The following is a 21,722-nucleotide window of genomic DNA, read 5'->3' as shown; positions in this document are numbered from 1 at the left end:
AAAGAGTTGGGCCTCTGAAGCTCCTCTTCAGTGAGGTGATTCATTATAACACTTGAGTTTGTATTTTGCACAAAAAAAGAGTAACTGGTGCAATGGTGCACAAAACTCTGCTGCCTTGGTGTGTGAAGCAGGCCCCACACCACCCCCAGAGAGCTCCAGTTCTGGATTGCCACGCTGCAGAACCTCCCTCCTCTGGCAAGGATATGCCTTCAAAAAGCTGGATGAAAGCCAGGAGGAAGTGAGCAGGACTACTCAAGCATCAGTTAATCTACAGCCACCTAGTTTGAAAATTACTGTAATCTTCTAAGGCATGGCTGAGTTTTTGGCTAAGTGGTTTGATGCCAGTAAGTTGCACATTTGCGTCAGGGAGGGATTTGTTCTATTTTATCTGCTGCTGAGACTTTGCCTGCTCCAGGACACTAGAAGGGCAGAGATAAACTTCTGCCTACAGTAGCTGCCTCCTCTCAGCAAGGAAGGACAAAGGAATACTAAAACCTCTGTCCAGACCCATGTCCCAACTTGCTGCCACCTAAAGAGCCAAGCCAACCAGAAAAACAGCAGGTAGAATCTGGTTTTTTAGTCACAACCACAGCATGATTGCTGTCCATACAACTTCTAGATTGGTACCTCAGCTCTGTTTTAGATGGTATAGAGCTTGGCTTCTACAGGACTGGAAGAGGTATTTGACCTTACAGTGATCCCTCTGGGACTGTAGCACTGAGAGTATTCAGTGCCAGTGATTTTTGATTCCTTGGAGGCCACATGCCCTCCTTCACCTCAGAGCAATTCCCTCCAATCTGCTGAAGCCCACAGCCTGATGTCCAAGTAATCAAACCAGGATGATGTGAGGTGTAGGGAGCACTCAGGCTTTTTGTAACACAGCCTGTTTCCCTAATCTTTTTCACCCAGTTACTCCATGGTTAGCCATTGCCAGCCTTTGGTACAGCCTGGAGGAAGTTACCTGGTGACAGACAGAGACAGACAGACAAACTGCAGCTAGGTGCAGTCCTGATCAGTTGTACATGGTGCTGATCTCTCTGTGTGAGCAGGGGTCACACCCAGCACCCAGCTACAGCCCCTGCATAGGGACAGGGACAGAGCTGAGCATCAATCAGCTCAGAAACAGGGGCACACCCAGGTACACATCTGCATCTGGGCATTTCATCCCAGAAACATCCACCCAGGCTGCTCCTGTGCCTTGGCTTTTATCAGAAGCAGACAGGCTGCTGCTTTCACTGCCCAGTGACAGGAAATCCAAAGGGTCTGTTCTCTCTTGGTTTACACAGTGGTGAGTAGTTAACAGCAGGGGTGATCTGCACTGTTTCTTCCTCCTAAATGTTGCTCTTTTGGTGTTGTTTAGACTCCAACTGCAGTCTTTGCAGCTTGGGTGGGGACAGAGAGGGGGTTTCCATGCACTGTGCTCACAGCAGGTCAAGTGGCAGGGTGACAGTGTTATCTCCACTGTGACAGGAGGTCACATTCCCACAGTGCTGCTACCGGAAGGGACCAGCTCCACAGGCTTGGCACAGTATTTTAGGGGGTTAATAAACTGGAAAACTTGGCATTTGCTGTGCCCTTGAGCTAGGCAGCAAGTCCTGTGCCAAGGCCAGGTGAGCCTGCTGCTGCAGCAGCCTTCAGATGGATGTTGCCTTCACACATGTGAAGGCTGAGGAACGTCAGAGCTGGTTACAACCCCAGGGGAAAATGCTTAGGGACAAAGCAGATGCTGTGAGAAAAAACAGGCCAGAAGAAAGACTATTTTAAAATACTCTACACTCGAACAGTAGCAGCGAAGCCAAAATAAAATGTTTTTAAAAAACAGAAGTCAGAGCGCAGACTGTGGGAAATACAAAGGGGTCATGAGAAATGAGAAAGGCCCAGCAGTGGGAGTGAGTGACCAGGGGCCAGCCCACAGGAGCATGGCCACAGCAGCACAGGGACAGCCAGGCTGGCAGCAGTGCCAGTGACACAGCACACACCTTGGGGTGCCCCCGTGGGGTTTTGCAGCCAGGGGCGAATCTGGGACCTGCTCCTGTTCCCAGCAGAGCAAGCAGAACATGGCTGGTGCCTGACACCAGATTCAGCAGAACTGCTGGCTGAGACACCCACTGGGGTGAAACACTCAAGGCAGGCCAAAAGGGAAAGTGTCTTTCTCCTCCAGTGCAAGGTCAAAGGGGAATTGCCTCTTTCCAAAGTGAGGAGATATATTGGAGGGTATGAGCATATCCTATCCCTAATCAGAAAGCCCAGACAAACTGAGGGGAGAGGCTGATGGCCTTGAGAGGCCTCCTAGAGCAGCCTCACCACCACTGGAGACGGGGCAGGCCGGAGCAGCCTCGGCTGTCCCTGGGGTGAAGGGAGTGGGAGCCCAGGGAGCAGTGGCAGGACAAGGAACAGTGCAGTGAACCCTCGGCGTAGGCTCCTCTGTGGCCCAGGGCCCCGGTTGCTCTCGTGCTGTTGTAACTCCTGCCTCTGTGCCAATGGCTTCCAGAACGCAGAGGAAAACTCTCGCATCTCAATCACCTTCTTCCGACTCTTCCGTGTGATGCGCCTCGTGAAGCTCCTGAGCCGAGGGGAGGGCATCCGGACCCTGCTGTGGACCTTCATCAAGTCCTTCCAGGTATTCCTTCACTTTTCTCTAAGAAAGGCCCCTTTTGGTTTCCCTCGCTAGCCTCTCAGGGAGAGGTTTCACCCCAGTGCCTGAGCTCAAAGGTGCCCGGGGAGAGGTGGCACAAATGAGTCAGGCAAATGGAACTCACAGAGAGTGACTGCCTGGGTGTGAGTTTCATCTTTAAAGCATGAGGAATTGCTTGAGACCCTCCTGAACAGCCTTAATAGTTCAGTTCAACTCAATTACTGCCTGTCTGTAACCCTTCTATCTCATCTTTTTCTTTTTTTTTTCCTTATTTGAGCTGTGTTTCATATGTGTAACTCTAAGTGAAATACACAGCTATGAGGGGAAGGCCTGTGTCTCAATTAAGTTTCCTTTAAGCCTTGTTTTGAGGATTTCCAGGGAGTATTAGAGGTGTGTGGCCTCCATACTTTCATCCAGGAAGAATTCACCTTTTTAGCCCTACTCTTTTGAGCTGGTAACAATGCCAAGTTATTAAATTGCTGCTGCTTTTTTTTCCCTGGAGACAGGTTGCATTTCAGTGGTAGGTAAAGTTCTAGAGTAGATAGGAGGAAGTGAAGAATAGCAGACTGGATAAGAATCATCACCTTTGGAGGAAAACAAAGGTTATTGTTATAGTTTGTAATAGTATATTGTTAAAGTTATTTGCAGGAAAAAACCTAGCCACGTAAAGTAAAATGATAGAGATGAAGCATGGCATATTCCTGCATCCTAAAATGACCTGGATTTACTGGACCAGCACAACCTGGATGTTAGCTGGGGCTTATCCAAAGGAATCAGCAGGGAAACACAGCACAGGAATACAAATGGTGGTCTAAACATGAGCAAATATGCAGAACACACCACTGGGCAAAAGCATGAAAGAGTAACTTGTGCAACACACGAGCCTTGAAACAGTACCTACACAGCCCTCAGATTGAGGCTGTAAATGGTCAATAGCTTTGGAAGTGACTCAAATGGAAAAGGAACTGACTTATACTTTAAAACTTAAACCTTACCAGGGACAACACAAGCTGGAACCAAAGCCTGCAGTGCTGCAGCTCATTGCAACTTCTGTCTCTTTTCAGCAGAAGCAGCACACGTGCACACCAGGGACCAGCACGGAGTTATTCCAGTGCAGCTCTCAGTTGTCCCAGTAGCCAGCCCACCAGGCTGATGGAAAGGACTCATTTTGCCCAGTCCTTGACTGCCAGGGGATCTAACCCTGCACAGCAGGTTTCTGGCACATCCACACCACAGTGACTTTTTCCATTGCTTGCAGAGCTGCCAACTTCCAGTTTGTTATCTGAGCAGTGCCACTGGGAACCATTCTGTTTGCATGCGTAGGAATGAGATTCCCTTGGCACAGCTCAGCCAGCCCTGGTGCAGGGCACAGAGTCACACTTTCCAGCTCCTGCCTCTCCTCCCCTTGCCCTGTGCCCCTGCAGCCTCTTTGGCAATAGCTTGCCCTGAGCTGAACTTGTCACAGCCCATGGCTGGAGAGGAGGAGATGGATGGGAAAGGAGCACCTGGACCTTCCCTGCAGTGACCTCCAGGCCTCTTGAGCTGCAGAGTCAGGCAGGGTTGTAGGGTGGTGGGAGAAAGGATGGAGGGAGGGATCTTCCACAGCAGGGGAAGGGGAAAAACCAGGCAGCACTGCAAGCAAGTGCCTTTTCCCTTGAAAGCCTTTAGCCATTTATAACATGGAATTCTCTGCTCCAAGCTCCTCCTCTTGCAACTACCGGGAGGCTCCTTTGGCAGCTAAGAATAGCCCCTGTGCCGCTCCCACCGTCAGAATGTGGGATCCCAGCAGACTTTGGCACGGGCTCCTCAGTGTCCCCACATGCTTCCAGGAAGCATCTCTGCTCACACAGGGCAGCCCAACAAGCAAGGAACCCATGGAGTGAGATCCCATGGTCGCCTCCACGTGCCCTGGGCATGGCATGAAGCGCTGACGTAGGAGCTGGGGCACCGGTCAGAGCGGTGGGAAAATGCTCGGCGGGGTTTCCTGCTGTCTGCAGAGACAGAAACAGGGTCAGCCTGGGGAGTGGGAGGAGGAGGAGGAAGTGAGAGGGTGCTGAGGGCACGGCAGGGCCGTGGGAATGACAAGGACAAAGTGGGAACGCCAAGGAAGGACAGAGCCAGAGAGGACAGAGACAGAAATGGAGAATACGGGAAGCTGAAGGAGCCATGGGGAACAGGGGGCAGGGATGAGCAGGAAGGTGCGTTAGTAAGTAAAACAGAAAGAGCAGAACATGAAAAGGAAGTGAAGGGGCAGACAGGACAGAAGACACTTTCCCACCCCCATATGGATGGGGAAAACAGCAGTACTGTCAGAAAACAGTTAAGGTTATATACCTTAGAAGTACTGTTAAGGTTATACACCTGTCTGGGCACTACCCCAGGAGCTCTTAGGTATTGTGTGTATCAAGTCCCAGCTAAATCATCACAAAATGTTTGGAGCCCAGTTCTGAGCTGGTGGTCTCTTCAGTGGCATTGTGAGGTAAACATACCAATTTGTCTGGCTCCCTAAAAAGCCAGAGGAATCTGTCCTGAGATTCAAGGTGATGATTACAGACATTGTCTAAAGGATTTGATTATTTTTTGCCATTTTGATGATATTCTGATCTCTTTGAAATTATTTATGCAGACCTTAGTCAAATTTCCATGGTGGCCAGTGAAAATATTCCCTCATTTTTTCCTGCGGGATTCAGTTGTGTTGAATTTAGGATTACAGAAGGGTTTGGGTTGGAAGGGACCTTAAAGATCACCTAGTTCCAACCACTCTGCCATGGGCAGAGACACCTTCCACAGGTTGTTCAGAGCTCCACCCAGCCTGGACAGGGATGGGGCAGCCACAGCTTCTCTGGGCAACCTGTTCATGTCTCACCAACCCATATAGTAAATAGTTTCTTCCTAATATTTCATCTAAACCTGCCCTCTTTCAGTATAAAATCATTGCCCCTTCTCCTATCACTGCATGCCATTTAAAAAAAATCCCTCTATGTCTTTATTGTAGGCCCCCTTTAGGTATTGGAAGGTACTCTAGAGTCTCCCTGGAGCCTTCTCTTCTCCAGGCTGAACAACCCCAACTCTCTCAGCCTGTCTCCATAGCAGAGGTGCTGCAGCCCTCTGATAATGTTGTAGGCTTGTTATATTCTGTGAAATTGGATGTTCAAAATCTAGATCAGGGACTGTGCTCACATTTTCAGAGTGAATGTGTCCACCCATTTCCTCTGAATCAAATTCTGGAAGCCTCTGCTCTGAGTGCTAGATATTTCAAAAGATTCCTGCTCAAAAGCCTGAGCCCATGAAGTCCCAAATCCTTGATTCCTGTCAGTGGTGGAGGAAACCAGGAGCACTCAGCACTTGGCTGACTGCACTGACCCCTTCCCTGGGAGGCAGCTCTGCTTATCAGGGCTCTGCATGTCCTCTCCAGCAGCTGATCACTGACACTTGGTGAATGGCACACACCATCAGGGACACCTAACACCCAACAGGAAAGTGCTGATGCTGCTTTAGCTACTTAGGGTGGTATCAGCCATTGCAGCAGAAGCCTTGAATTAAGATTCCAGCAGCTGTAGCATCTTTTATTTCACCATTCTGGATGCAGGGAAATATCACGCTGCCATTAGTGCCAGAGTAGTGCTGGCTGTGAGAGCTTTCTCCTCCTGGTAAGCAGGTGTAGACACTGGTTTTCCCTCTTTCCTGGCTCGGTCAAGGGCGGGGGTGACGGGAAGGCAGCATAGCTCCATCCATGCATCCATGCATCCATCCCGCATGGCTCAGAGCCGAGCCGGCGGGGCTGGGCTGGGCTGGGCGGGCAAGCCAAGCGCGGGCTTGCAGAGGCATCTAGTGGCTGCTGCCCGCACTACAGAGCCACGCTGGGACAGCCGCGCCCCGTCCCAAAGCCAGCCCCCCGAACCAGGCACAGACACAGCCCTCTCTTTTCTTCTTTCGTTTCCAGGCTCTCCCCTACGTGGCTCTTTTGATAGTGATGTTGTTCTTCATCTACGCTGTGATTGGGATGCAGGTAAGTGAGGCTTAAAGAGCTCGGGTGTGTCTGTGTTTTACTAGAGCATGGGAACAGGATTACAGGGTAACTAGATCAGTGTGTGGTTGTGGGGGCTTACAGCAATGTTCTCACACAGTAAGGTGACATGGAAGCTAACCTTGGCTGGAGAACATTGTCTGACTGGGTACTTCCAACATGATCCAGAAAAAAAAGCAAGCAAATAAAAGAATTGACCCATTTAAGGGCAGAACACAATATGCAAACAGTAAAAGGACCATGCCTGGCCTCCACATTCTTGAAGGAATATCCACAAAGATTTACTGCTTTTCTTGTTGGTGCAAAACAGTTTTTTAAGTGGGCTTATGGCCATGCTGCACTGAGCAAACCAAAATATTCTCTTGCATCTCTCTCACACTGGCACAACTTCCACTGAGTTGTAAAGAGCAGCTTTTGATCTACACCCATGAAGGGAAATATGGGATCAGACCCAATGTACCAACACTTACATGAACACAACATCTTACTCAGTTTGCAAAATGTGATTGGAATCATCCTGAGCATTCACCTGTGCAGGGAACTGATGTTGCACAGACACCATTGAAGATAGCACAAGATGCAGACACAGCCTGTGACAGTCCCAGCCTCATTTGCTGTGCTGCTTTTCAAGCTAAGCTTCACTTTCCCCTTCCATGTTAATCAAAGTTCTCAGACAAGTCAGCCATCCGGGATCAGAGGCCACAGTATGGAAAGGCATGGCATAATTGCTTCCAGAGGTCTGCAAACATGACAGGCTTCTTGGTTTCACAATGGCAACAGAATTTGTAATGAAATTCATCTGACCTCTGTGATCTTGTTTTGTTTCCTGTTATTATAATCACATGTTTTCACAAACTCCCTGCCCCACCATGAAAGATAAAATTAATGTTTTCTTGACTTATCACAGGTTATCTCAATAGCCCCAGTAATCACAGCTGTCATTTACTCTGCTAAGCTCATACTGTAAACTTGCCAGTTTTGCCTTTAATACCTAAGATGGCCAAGATCTTACAAATTACCTGTGCTATACAGAAAATCACTTCAGAGTATTAAGCTGGTATTACATCACTGTACAAAGCATTATAAGGGACTTCCAAGCACCCACAAAGATGGGGTCTATAGTGGTCGGGGCACTGCCAGGGCCAGATGCTTTATTCTGTAATTCTACTCCTTTTTATTTCAGCTAGTTCTAAGTTACCTATTTAACCTTTGGCTTACTTTCAAGCCTCTGTTTAAATCATCTCAGCAGCCTGAAGATCATACATCTGCCTTTCACATTGATCTAGATTACTAGGTTGCTTTGTGCCTTCATGTCTTCCAATAAGAAAACCAACTTTTTAAATTTTCCCTGTTTGCCCAGAGCCCACAGACCTGTGATTATCGCTTTTTGTCCAAATAGAATCTCAGATATTTTGTGTGCAGCTCTCTTGAACATACTGACACACAGAGTTCCCTCCCACACAGGGGCACATAGGAAGGAAAATCATCCCTCACTCCATTAAGCAGCTACCATGAAAGACTGGATGTCCCAGAACTGATAAAAACATCAGAATTTCCCATATAAAGGAGACCTACTACTTTATGCCAGCTACTGCCACAAGCTGGAGCGTAACAACATTCAAGCCTCACCACCTAATGTGCTCTAGTGGAAAACATCCAGGTTGATGCTGATGGATGGAGCTGCTCTAGGATAGCCCAGGAGGCACAGATTGGAGAGGCTGTGAGGGAGGAACCCCCACTTGCAGCTCCTCCCAGGTGCCTAATGCAAAACACCCACAGCAGCTGCTGCCTCCTGTGTGAGGGAAGCTGTAGGGTGGATCATGGGGAGCTCCTTTATCTACATTTGCCTGAAGTGATAAATATGGGCTGCTTCAGCTCAAGCTTGGTGCAATGGGGCAGTCAGAAATGCCTGTGGCGTGGGGCTGGCCAGGCAGAAGTTCCCCTGCATCCATGAGGAACCCCTGAGGAAAACTGCCATGTGCTGACCCTCCCTCCTGCCTGGCAAAGCCATCCCACCATTGTCCCTGTGCTCCTCTCCGTGTCACTGTTTCTCTGGGGTGCTAATTATCAGTGACATTTCCTTGAAAATAAGCTGGGTGTTCTCTCAGAGCTGCTCTGTTCCTGCTGCTTGTTTTGGCTACAGAGAGATTACAGCTCTCAGCCCCTGAGATCTCCGCCACGTTGTTATCAGTGGGGAACAAATAGTCCTGACTGTACTGTGTAGAGACCTTTCTGCCACACAAGGTTTGTTTAAGCTCTCAGTCCCACTACCTGAAAGTACCACAGCTATCCAAGATTTTTTAAAGAAGCCTGAAACTGCTGCACTGGGGGCTTCACACCCAAAGACAGGGCCCCTAAGAAGGTTTGATGATGCCTGCAGGCTTGGTTGATGTGGCACGGGAGGAAGCTCTAGGGCATCCTTGTCTAGGCAGATCTGGTCACCATCTTCATGCTGCTGCAATCTGGGAGGACCCCAGAAACACCTGCTGGAGACAGGCATGACTATAGAAGGGCAGGCATTTGGACAATTGCAGACCCAAGGCAATGTATTTACATTGTTTTTGTGAAGGTCCAAGGCCCCCCACAGAGATGGAAGCTCAAGGCTTTGCAGCTGCTGGTCCTTTGCTATCATTTCGTCCTGACAATGACAGATAAGCAATGAAGGAAGGAGCCTTTTCTTCTCTGTTACTGATTTATTTCAGCTGGACTCCCTCCCCAATTGAGTGCCTGTTAAAACAAGGCCCCACATCATGTATTCAGTGTCTGAATAAGGAAGGACACCTTGTTTTGACACAAGATGCTTCTTATTGCAGAATTAGTGCTTTTCTGGTTATAAAGCAGAAGCCAGAGAAGTGACAACAATTTGAAAGACACAGAAAAAATTCTTTTAATAGAAGAGCAGATTCCATTAAATATCAGAGTCAGGGTGAGGCCAAGAGCCACAGGTGACAAGAGGTTTGGGGATTTTGCAGGGCTAATCTGAAAAGACCTCTGCTTTCTGCCAGGTGTTTGGTAAAATTGCGCTGAACGACACCACCGAAATCAACCGCAACAATAACTTCCAGACCTTCCCCCAGGCAGTGCTGCTGCTTTTCAGGTGGGTACACGACAGCTCTGCCTTGTGTCAGCCTGGGAGCACCATTCCTCTGCTCTCGGGCACAGATTATCTCCTCCTGCCGTGTCATGTTCCCGAGGTGAGTGGTAACATGTTGTCCTTCAGTTGGGGAGCCTGGAATTATGTCAGATGGAAGGAGCAGTGCTTTAAGTCTCTTGTAGCCCAGCAGCTCACCCTGGTTATGCTCAGTGCTGGGGAGGGACACAAGTCTTCCTACACAGAAGTAAAGAAGCCAGTTTTCAGTGCTTTCAAAAGTTGATATACATCAAAACCTTCTTTGGTTCAAATCTGGCCAGTGTGACTTCCAGCAGGGAAAGGGACACGATGAACTCGTGCTTAGGCATGGCCGTGGCCAGCTCAGCTTAGCACATCATCCCACTCCAGCTGGGGCCAGGGAGGGGTGCTAAAGGGGTGGGAAGTTGGCACAAATTCAACACTGTCATAATTTTGAAGGACTTCTTTACATTAAATCCACAGCCATGTCACACATATCTCCATGATTATGCTTGGAATGTGAGAGCCCCATACCCACATCAGCCAAAGCCAGTCAGAAATGATAAACTGATGATGGCAACAAAACCAAATAGAGGAGCAGTGTGGTATTTTAGAGGTCCCCCATGGCAGGAAGGAAATGATGAATCTGATTCTATGTTCTTAGAAGGCTAATTTATTATTTTATGATGTTATATTAAAGAATGCTATTCTTTAGTATAGTTTTAGAATACAGAAAGGATATAGACAGAAGGTTACCAAGAATGATAATGAAAACTCATGACTGACTCCTCAGAGTCTGACACAGCCTGACTGTGATTGGTCATTAAGTAAAAACAATTCACCTGTTGATGAACCATCTCCAACCACATTCCAAAGCAGCCAAACACAGGAGAAGCAATAAGATAATTATTGTTTTCATTTTTCTCTGAAGCTTCTCAGCTTCCCAGGAGAAGAAATCCTGATGAAGGGATTTTTCCAGAAAATAAGACAGTGACAGAGCAGGGTATGCCAGGGGATGTCAAAGCCATCAGCCTAACTTGCTCTTAATTGACCTCAGTGGTGAAACTCTCATTAATGTTCATGGGATCAGGAACAGGTTGCTAATGTGCTCTGTCACATCCAAGGTCACTGCTGTCTCCCCCTGCCCTCTGCCTTGCCCAGGTGTGCCACAGGTGAGGCCTGGCAGGAAATCATGCTGGCATGTCTCCCTGACAAGAAGTGCGACCCGGAGTCGGAGCCGGCCAACTCCACAGAGGCCGATCACTCGTGCGGCAGCAGCTTCGCCGTCTTCTACTTCATCAGCTTCTACATGCTCTGTGCCTTCCTGGTGAGTGCCCAGCACAGACCTCCCTGGCAGCCTCAGCCTCTGCTTCCCCAGAGCAGCAATGCACAAGAATGATCTCAAATCTCCCCATGGGTCTTTCCCAGCAGAGCCCTTTCAGTGACAGCATCCCTTCCCTGCCTCCCTCCAGCTCTGGGGGATGCTCTGCTTCCAATCCCTGTCTTTTGTGCACGGCAAAGGAGTGCTCTTCCCCCTTCCCCCTAAAGGAGAAAACCAAATTAGTCTGTTGTGGGCTGTGCTGAGGCTAGCAACGCCTCAGCCACACTTCCCACCTTCCCTCCTACCTTCCTTCTGGCTGCTGAGCAGGTTTTTCCTCCGCTGCCAGCAGCAATGACTGTGAGAATACACATATCCCACTTGCATCTGCTCCGTGTTGGCAGTGCAGCACTGCTCAGAGCGACAGCACACGCTCTGCAGCTGGCAGCAGTGCCCAAAACCCTCCCAGTGAACAGCAGCAGCATTTCTAAAGTTTTGGCCTTGGGCCAGAAGAAAGGACTTTTATCTCAGCCCCACTGCCTATTGAAAATAAATCCCACCTTGTTCTGCCAGGCAAAGACACAGGTAAATAAAAAGCCACAACAGCACAAATAAAAATTCAGCCAATTTGTGCCTCATCCATTTAGTAGGGAGGAGGAAAATGTAACCAGCTGAGAATATTCAACCTCTGGGCTCTTCCCATTTAAACTGGGGGGCTGGGATGTGAGAATAAAGAAGCTAACCCAAATGGCCTCCTAGTTTTGTGAGTCCAAATCCAGACCTTAAATGGAGAACCTGGTAAAATGTACTGTTCCTTGCTCATCCATCACATCATCTCTGTCCTTGTTTGCAGATCATCAATCTTTTTGTAGCTGTTATAATGGATAACTTCGATTACCTGACACGGGACTGGTCCATTTTAGGACCACACCACCTGGATGAGTTTAAAAGGATCTGGGCAGAGTATGACCCTGAAGCTAAGTAAGTAACCCAGCCTGGCTATCAGAGCTCCTCAGAGAACAGGCCCATTATTTTCTGTTCTCTAGACTCAGTGCAGTAAGTGCCATGTTCCTCCTGCAGGAACACTTTTTCTTTTTTTTTTTTGGTATTTAACTCATAAAATAGATATCACCACCAGGTACTGCTGGTGAATCCATAAGCCCAAAGTGCAAAGATACTCACAGAAGTCTCAGCATTTAGGCTGCACTGTTCCCTGTCAGGCCATTGCTTTACTTTCTGTCAGGGATATATAGACTCAGGGGAGCAGGAGACTGAGAAAAAGAGATTAGGGGGTTGGATTATTGATGTATTTGTTTGTGATATTGAGCTGTGACTCTTCTGCTTGACTTTGTACTCACAGCAGAGCTGCTCTGCTCAAATCTCTGTTTTTTCCTATGTCATATATGCCCACCACAGCCTGTACATTCACATGGCTGCATTACATTGTCTGCAGGGTTATTCACAAGAGCAGACTTGCAGGGATATAAAGTTACACCACAACAACTCACATGAGGGCTTAACTGGCATTCAGTATTATATGCTCTGTTTGACACATGCTTAGGCTTAAAGTGCATTTAGATCCCTGTGGCATTACTGTACAATTGACAATTGTAATTGCAAAGCTCCCTTCATAATGCAAAAGCCATGGAGAGAGATTTGGGTGTAAACTGAAAGCAGATCTCTTTAGGAGACAAAGTGTTGAGATTAGTCTGGGCTTAGGTTCTGCCATACATGAGGGTGTGTCACATTATGAGAGTGATACATGAATTTAAACACTTCTTCACCTTCATGGTGACTTCCTGGGCTGGGGATTCTTAATATGGATGAGGAATAAGCACAGACTTGTAATCAATACATCATTTGTTAACAAAACAGATGCTACTATGTGTGCTTCCTTGAAGGCCAGACTGCAGTGGCTGAAGGCATGTGATGGATAGCCACTCACTTCAGATCCAGCATCCTGCTGCTCCCTGTTTATAAATGGGGATCTCTTTCATTCCTCTTCCCCATCCATGTCCTGTGCCCCTCCTCTGGCTCTGCTAACTTTCCTCCCTCCCTGAGAGAATTCTTCTTTCGAGATGCCATTTACCAAACTTAAGAGAAACCCAGCCGCTGGTGTGAAGGAAGTTCAGTGCTTTATTTTGTGCCTACAAAACAGCCCGAAGCATAAACAAGTATTAAAAGGCAGTGCCTTGGGGCTATTTACATGGGAGGTAAACCACAAAGAAATAAACCATTTACACCTCTCTGCCTGCTACAGGCCTCAGCCCAACAAGTAAATAGCAGATATTTGTTTTGAGCAGGTCAATGATGGGAAGAGAACCCCAAATTATCGGTTCCTGTGTCCCTTACCTGGGGCGGGTGGGAATGGAAAAGCTTGGTGCTTAGGGGGTGTGGAATGGCAACACCTGACCCCCAATCCAGTTACAAAGCAGCCTCCACTGGTAAATGGCAAAGAAGAGCTGACTGACAGACTTTGGGAGGGGCCAGGACTGGCTGATGCAAACTCCCAGGGGTATAAAAGACTGAGCATCCACCTTGAAGATGAACTGGCCACATGGTATGCATGAGGGGCAGTTCCCAGTGCTGCAGCCTTTTCCTCATGTAGTCCTTTGTTGTGTTTTTGTTAAGGTTTAATAAACCTCTTTAAACTTTCCAAGTGAGCAGCTGTGTCTCACACAGCCCTCCCTGTGCTCTCTTCTCAGGGGACGGATCAAGCACCTGGACGTGGTGACGCTGCTGCGGCGGATCCAGCCCCCGCTGGGCTTTGGGAAGCTCTGCCCTCACCGGGTGGCTTGCAAAGTAAGGCACTGCTGCTCTGGGAGCCTGGGCTCACAGCAGCCAAACCACAGCACCAGACAGAGAATACACAATGGTTTGGCCTGAAAGACACCTTAAAGCCCTCTAATTCCAGCCTCCGTGCTGGGCAGGGCTGCCTTGCACCAGGCCAGTTGTTTTATGCTCACCAGCCTGCCGTGGCATTTTCCAGCTGACCCTGCCTCACTCACTGGGCCCATCACTGCCCACCAGGCAGAGCCAGCAACAAACAGCATGTCTGAGCAACTCCTGGGCTGCCCTGTGCCCCTCACCAGCTCCTCTGGGCTCCAACCACCCAGTCCAGGGCAGGAGTGTTGTGCACTACTCAGGGCCATCAGCCTTTTGTCTGGTTAGGAGAGCACATCTTTGCTAAATTCAGCTCTCGAGTACCAAGAACACACCTCTGCTTGTTCTGTCAAACTCCCATCTCCAGACAGATTAGGAGAAGTAGAAATAACGGCAATCTCATTGTGGAACTAATCCACAGGCCGTGGATATTCACATGAGAGGGGTGGCAGGTCTGGAGGGCATCAGGAGGACATGAGGAGGGGCATGCTTCAGTCCATGTGTGGCAGTAATTGTTGTCTTTCCTGTCTTCACCCCACAGCGCCTCGTCTCCATGAACATGCCACTGAACAGTGATGGGACCGTCATGTTCAATGCCACTCTCTTTGCACTGGTCAGAACAGCACTGAGGATCAAGACAGAAGGTGAGAAGCTTGCCCACTGCAGGGATACAAAGGTGTTCATGTCCTGAGCTGGAATAAACCGACAGGGACCTCTTGTCTAGAATGATACAAAGGTGTTCATGCCAAAGGTGTCCAACTGGTTTCAAATGATCCAAATTACTCATATGCAGCACGTGGGACACAAAGCTATGTAAAGAGGTTTGGAGGAATAATATCTTCTGGGAAAGCACAGTGTTTCCCACTACCTAGGAAGTTGATGCTTCCTGTATTATCATCTCAAATTACTGATCACATTCTTCACAGTGGTCTGAAAGTTTAAAGTTTTAGATCAATGTCTGCTCACACAGCAATTAGGAGAAGGGCAAAGAAGCCTCCTTTTTGTACCCTGTCTGCAGAGCTGAGCCATTTCTTGACTGCTGTTGCCACTGATCTTCCAGTCCAAGGGAGAAAAAAGAGCTTGGACTTGAGGGTCTCATCTCACAAAAACTCCTCCTGTGCTTCCATTAGCATGAGTGAACATTACATTATAGTAACAGTGGTGCTGTAAAGAGAGATGAGGAGTAAAGGGACTGTTAATAGCTTTGCATAGACAGCAGGTATATTTGAGGAAAGCACACAAGATTTGGGGCTCAGCTTGTCCTCTTTGTTGCTCTCTGTCACCTGCTGTAATGAAAGATATTGGTCCTGAGTCAAAATCTGGCTTCAGGTATTAATGAGATGCATTGAAAGGGAGTGTAGGTCTGTGATTCACAGCTAAACACCTCTGCCTCAGGAGTGGCTGCATTTGATTTCAGGCATGGGGAAGCAGTGCCCAGCAGAACTCTGCCTTACAGTGCCAGCTGTACACTGCTGAGCCAAAAAATAGTGGCAAAACGAAAAATTATATTAAGGCCTTTAAAATTGTGCTAAACAGAATTTGACTGTAGTGCAAGAGACTTTCCTGAGGAAAAAGCCACCCACAATCCCTGTAAGACATCGTATGTCTTATGAAACAGAGACCCAAAAAGGATTCAGTTTTCTTGTCTGTCTGAGAGAGCCTCAAACTCTTGGAGTCATTGCCAGTGAACTCCTGGGAAACCATCTAAAGCCTCAAACTTCTTGCTTTCTTTCTTGCCCTAGCAGGATCTTTTAAGGGGTCAGGGCAGGAGTTTGGATTTAGCCTTGCTGAGTCAGATTTCTGCCTTTGATGCTGTCCATGTGTTGCATCCTCAGCAAGTTATTCCATGTCCCTATCTTCACTGCATCCTATTCCAAGAACTACTGCCATGCAGAGCCCTGTGCAGCACCCTCAGGAGCCTCAGTGCTGGGGAGAAATAAGAAAAGCTACAGGAAAAACACCTTTAGAAGGACAAGATACTGGTTTCAGACACCTAGAGAGAGACAAGAGAGGGGTTTGAATGTACATAAATCAAGAAATAAAACTGAAGATGACTGATTTGAGAGGAAATGGGTATCTAGGAGGAAAGTCACCTCCCTACCCAGAGATGACTCTGCACATTTAGGAAGAAGACTTCTTGCTGTGAGGGAGCCTTAGGAATGGTCAGAGCATCTCTTGGCCCAAAACTTTCCACTACTGCAAACACTCTGATATTTACCTCCTGAGATACCCATGCCAGACATTAAATTGCTCCTCTGCAGGGTCTGCTTAATTCCTGTCTCTGATGATTTTCACCCTGCAGGTAACCTGGAGCAGGCCAACGAAGAGCTGAGAGCAATAATTAAGAAAATCTGGAAGCGCACCAGTATGAAGCTGCTGGACCAGGTGGTGCCTCCTGCAGGTGGTGAGTGCAGGATCTTGTCCCTGTCTCTGAATATCTTTGGGTTTTTTCCCTCACCTGTCCTGTCCTAGTGCACCTCATGATCATCAGGTGGAATAGGGGGGACAGGCTTTCTTCTCAAAACTGCCAGTATTTAATCAGGCTGAGGTCTCTTCTATACTAACATGAATATGCTGCTCTTACTGCTGAGAAATCAGGGAAAGGAAAAAATGTGCATAAACAGGAGTTAGTGCATAGGCATCCAGTGTGGCATTCACTGCCTTTCCAGGTGGCCCCATGGGCACAAAGCAGCCCGTGGCAGTCAGCCAACAGCAGCAGCCAGGGTCCTGAGCCTTGCTCAGCCTGCTCTGAACTCAGTGGACCATGTCTTCTAAAATTTCCAGTGGGTTTGCAGAAAGGAGGAGAGCTACCTGGAGAAAAACATAGCGCACATTTTGGCTGGCTGACAGTTTTTGTTGTGTGGGAACACAGCTGTGACTGCATTTCAGGGGAGAGGTGATAGAGGTGATCTCCTCTGTTCGCTCACACCCATGTTAGGCACAAAGGGACAGAATTCCAGTGCAGAGAAGGGTCATGCCTGGGATGGATGATCAGTCAGAGGCTGTGAATAAGTCTTGCCCCAGGCTGTCACAAGACAGCAGCATGTGTTAACCCAGACTGGGAGGCTGCTGCTATAATGAGATCCTTTGTGATTAACCAACACCAGAGACTGCCCAGGTTAGATGTGTTCCTGCTGCAGGGGCTCTGTGCCAGCAGAGCCAGTCTGCCCCAATGCCACCTGCACCTCTGCTCCTGACTGCTCACAGCAAGCTCTGGCTGCGGAGCAACCCCTTCCTTCAGCTCTGCATCCTGATGCCATAAAAAGCAGAGATGAACTGAAGTGCCCAGTGTTTCTGCAATACATGAGCAAATACACCAATAAATCAGCTGCTTATTTAATTTATTTTTTCACTCCCCCCTTTGCAGATGATGAGGTGACCGTGGGGAAGTTCTTTCTTGATCCAGGAGTATTTCTGGAAGTTCAAAAAGCACAAAGAGCAGGGGCTGGTGGGGAAGCAAATACACCCATAAATCAGCAGCTTATTTAATTTATTTTTTCACCTCTCCCTTTGCAGATGATGAGGTGACCGTGGGGAAGTTCTACGCCACTTTCCTGATCCAGGAGTATTTCAGGAAGTTCAAGAAGCGCAAGGAGCAGGGGCTGGTGGGGAAGCCCTCCCAGCGCAATGCGCTCTCCTTACAGGTGACAAGCGGGCCCCGAGCGGACAGGGGTGGTACAGTAGAGACAGGTGGTCCCACCTCCCTCTCCAACCATTCTGGGGGTTGCAGTGGGCTATCCCTACTGGAAAGGAGTTCGTAGACCCCTTGAATTATCACACCAATCCTTTTGGATAAATGCCTGTGTACCATGGGCTCATAATCCCTTAGCTCTGAAAGGCACAGGTGAGGCATAATCATAATTTATCAATCTGCCAGTAATGTTTGAAATTTGGGATCCTTTGAACTGGTATGAAGTGTCCTACAGACATTTGCTTACTCACATATATATTTGACCCATTTTGAGCGCATGTTTCCAGGAGACAAAATCGCTTAAAAAGCAAAAAGCATACCTGGATGCCAAGGCCATCCAATGGACAGTAAGGACTGTAAGGACTGGGATTTGTTCCCCACTGTGGCACATGTTCACTCAGCAGAATACCAGGCTGTGTGACAGAAAGAGAAAACCCTGTTGAATGTATAAGCAGTGCTATTTATGTCCCTCGAGGATACTTTGAGAAAAAAGGGTGGCTGTGGAGTTTCAGAAAGCTGCAAAGTGCTGTGATGTGGGCACAAACACAGAACAAGGCCTCAGCACACCCACAGATTACCACCCTGGATGGACTCTTTGGAACAGACTCCAGTCAGTGAGGGGTTTGAGGACTTAGCAGGTCCAAATGCCAGAAGCTTTGTTGTTAAATCCATACTTAAGCTGCTGATTAAAAAGAAGAGATTTTCTGAAGCACCAAAGTGCTGCACATGGTTCAGCTGGAACTGTGGCTGCTCTAGAGCTTCTGGTTGTGGATCTGAGAACCCAGAGCTGAAAGCACGCAGACCTGCTTAGTCAGGCCTGTGGATTTATGTCTATGTCCTGCTGTGATGAAGCCAAGGACGAGCAACAAACATTCCTTGGTTTGTATTGCCAAGAGTTTCTCCCTCCCTGAGGTGGAGATGCAAGAACAGGGTTTGCTGGTGTTTCTCCAGGAGCTGGGGGTGCTGTGCTGACTGAAGGGCCCCACAGTGTTGAGGAAGGAATGGCAGTGCTGCTGTCCCTCCTGTGCCCACTCGGAGATATGAAGCTCTACAGTTTGCTGTCTTGCAGGCTGGGCTGCGCACGCTGCACGACATCGGGCCCGAGATCCGACGAGCCATTTCTGGAGACCTGACCGCTGAGGAGGAGCTGGACAAGGCCATGAAGGAAGCTGTTTCTGCTGCCTCTGAAGATGACATCTTCCGGGTAGGTTCTGAACCAGTCTGAGAGCTGAGGCTGAGCTCAGAGTGCTTTGGAGGCAAGTCCAGGCATACAGAAACTCTGGTGGTGGTGGGATGGAGCTTCCTCTCATGGAGGGTCTGCTCCTCAGGTTTTACCTCTGGCAAAGAAGCTTTAAGGCAATGGTGAAGGAAAGGAGTTGGTTTGGATCCAGAGCTTTATTCTGGCCCACAGGCATCTGAATCCAGCAACAGCTCCAACAGAACTCCAAACCGTGTGGTTGCTGTTCCTTTTAATCCCAGGGAGAGGGGAAGGGAAGGGATAGGGAGCCACCAACCAGGTACAGAAGAGGAGGTCTCAAGGGACAAAGGACACCTGGATGGCCCAATCCCCCCCCTGCCCAGGGGTAGAGGGCATCCTTTGAATCTGCCAATCACTCGATGCCCTTCTGGAATTCAGGACTGACAGACAGTGCTGGGCAGGGGTCAGGGAGGGGAAAGGAGAGGTGATTGACACACCTGGGAGGGAATCTTCAGGAAGAGACCTGAGGTTCTGGGGTAAACCCTGAAATCACAATGCAACAACATTCTCTTTTGTTCATTCTGCAACTCAGCTGGGCCCTCCTTGTTTGGTAGATCTTACTAGAAAAGAGTGGTGGACCTAGGTCCTAAGTGAAAGGTCCTAGGGTCTTTGCACAGTTTTATCCCAATTCCTTCTCTCTTTCTCTCAAGGGGAGCTTCTCACTGGAAGATTCTCTCAGAAAATCTAAATTAAAGAACAGATCAGTGCAGCAGCCAGGCACAATTTAGTGTTTTGTTCACTCCTTTCAGTGGCACTGGTAGCATCCTTCCAAAAAGTACACAAAGACACAACAGAGCTCCTATAGAAGAAGGAAATTTTCTGAGCAACTTAGCTAAAACATTTCTTTCTTATTTCATTCCTGTTTCTTACAACTGTTTTCTTTGGTAACTTTTCCTCTCCTTTGGCATTGTCCTTCTTTCTTTACAGAAAGATGCTGTCAGTCCCTTTCATTACCCACCTAACAGTACATAACTGGCTCATTAAATTTCTCTTCCTTTCTTCCTCCAGGTACTTAATAGTTTCTGATGCTCTTCTCAAATTCCCCCTCATACCTAAATGTTCCTTTGTAACTGCACTGGGAAAACCAGACAGGTTCTTGCATCCATACCCTGTCCTAGACTCCCAGAACTGGTGGGAGGTGTGGAGGCACACACCTGCCAGCCCTCTGAAATCCCAGCCTGTGTGCAGCTGGTCTCTGTGACAGAGAAGTCCTCACACTGCTTTCTGGAAGAGAGAGCACCAGTGCCATCATGCTCACTTTGGTCCTCCTTTTTTTCCCTCAAGAACAGTCTAAGCAGGGAAACACCGGGGCCCTTGCACATCTCACTCACAAAGGAAAAATCCTTTTTGTTTCTCTGGCAGAGAGCTGGAGGCTTGTTTGGAAACCATGTGAGCTACTACCAAAGTGATGGCAGGAGTGGGTTCCCCCAGACATTCACCACCCAGAGACCTTTGCACATCAACAAGTCTGGCAACAACCACGGCGACACCGAGTCTCCATCTCACGAGAAGCTGGTGGACTCCACCTTCACTCCCAGCAGCTACTCATCCTCAGGCTCCAATGCCAACATCAACAACGCCAACAACACCGCCCTGTGTCGCTTCCCCAGCCCACCCAGCTACCCCAGCACTGTCAGCACGGTGGAAGGCCATGGGACACCCCTGTCACCCACCATATGTGTGCAGGAGGCTCCCTGGAAGCTCCCCTCCAAAAGGTGAGTGTCCCAGCAGAGAGGGAGCCAGGGGAGCAGGTGTTGGAAGGTGCATGCAAACACCAGAGCACTGCTGCTGAGCCAGAGTCACTCCCAGACATTGCCCAGCCTGCAGCCTGGATTGAGCCCTGTGGTTCTCCACATGTGCCAAAGCCCACAGATGTGCACCAATTGGCCACTGCAAAGCACCAGCACTCTTACTGACCAACACACTCTATTTATTTGGGATTTATCAGAAAGAAACCTTTGTAAGATCCAAAGGGAACCTTATTTATCCCTCCTTCACCACAGGGAAGTGTTTTATCAACTGGTAGGAGACTGCTCTTCATGTCCTAATAGCCCAATGGGGAGCTTTGTTGAAGTCAGTGGGTTTTCATTTAGCAGGTCACCCTACAGAGGTCACCAAAGACATTCTGGGAAGAGGGAGGCAAGGTTTTCAAGAAAAAAGTGAAGAAAATCCCCTTCTCTGGAGAGTTTTCAAGCTCTCTACACACAGATGACTAACACAAAAGGAATATAATTTTTCTCCGTGGGGGAATTCTTTTAATACTTTCAGAAACAGCAGGAAAGAGATGGATTTTTTTTTCAGTGCAGAGAGTGAACAGTGTGAAAAGGTGGCCAAATGCTGCCCCCAGAAAGGACAGAATAGGACAATGAGGCAGAGGAACTTCAGTGGGTGCAGAATTGTGTGGAACTTCAGTGGGTGCAGTGAAGAGTCCTGTGGTTTTTGCATTTCATGCCTTCCTGAGGGAGGCCACGGGGAGTTGCACAAGATGTGTTCCCTCTGCCCTCCTCCCTGCTGAACTCGTGCTGGTGTGACACTGCTAACAGGGTGTTCTTTTCTCTCCTTGCTCCCCTGGGCATGTTCCCTGCATTAGGACACATTACTACGAGACACTGGCACGGTACGTGTTCTCCTTACCCCTCCCATGCTGCCTGGCTGTAAGACCCACTGTCTTCATCTGTTCAAACTCCAAATTCCCACTAATGCTGAATGTGACCTCTCCTTTTGGTGTCAGTAGGGCTGGAATAGAGATACTGAGCACCATGACAGCTCCAGAAAATACTCCCCACTTGGGGCAAGTCAAT

At 48.5% G+C, this 21,722-nt stretch overlaps 1 protein-coding gene across 1 annotated transcript in view; it reads left to right on the top strand.

Annotated features, from left to right (window-relative positions):
• Positions 1-21,722, top strand: part of CACNA1C (calcium voltage-gated channel subunit alpha1 C) — a 409,374-nt gene that overhangs the window by 376,914 nt on the left and 10,738 nt on the right. The window contains exons 33-44 of the mRNA XM_058021914.1: positions 2,492-2,620; positions 6,579-6,644; positions 9,668-9,759; positions 10,933-11,098; positions 11,943-12,070; positions 13,795-13,891; positions 14,514-14,616; positions 16,275-16,376; positions 17,489-17,616; positions 18,733-18,867; positions 20,284-20,636; positions 21,512-21,538. Of these exons, the coding sequence (XP_057877897.1) occupies positions 2,492-2,620; positions 6,579-6,644; positions 9,668-9,759; positions 10,933-11,098; positions 11,943-12,070; positions 13,795-13,891; positions 14,514-14,616; positions 16,275-16,376; positions 17,489-17,616; positions 18,733-18,867; positions 20,284-20,636; positions 21,512-21,538 (1,526 nt within the window). The remainder of the gene's footprint in view (positions 1-2,491; positions 2,621-6,578; positions 6,645-9,667; positions 9,760-10,932; positions 11,099-11,942; positions 12,071-13,794; positions 13,892-14,513; positions 14,617-16,274; positions 16,377-17,488; positions 17,617-18,732; positions 18,868-20,283; positions 20,637-21,511; positions 21,539-21,722) is intronic.

This window comes from Melospiza georgiana, chromosome 4 (assembly GCF_028018845.1).
Source record: "Melospiza georgiana isolate bMelGeo1 chromosome 4, bMelGeo1.pri, whole genome shotgun sequence".
Lineage (NCBI taxonomy): Eukaryota > Metazoa > Chordata > Aves > Passeriformes > Passerellidae > Melospiza > Melospiza georgiana.
Note: the sequence above shows the minus strand (reverse complement) of the source record. Positions and strands in the feature narration are given on the sequence as shown.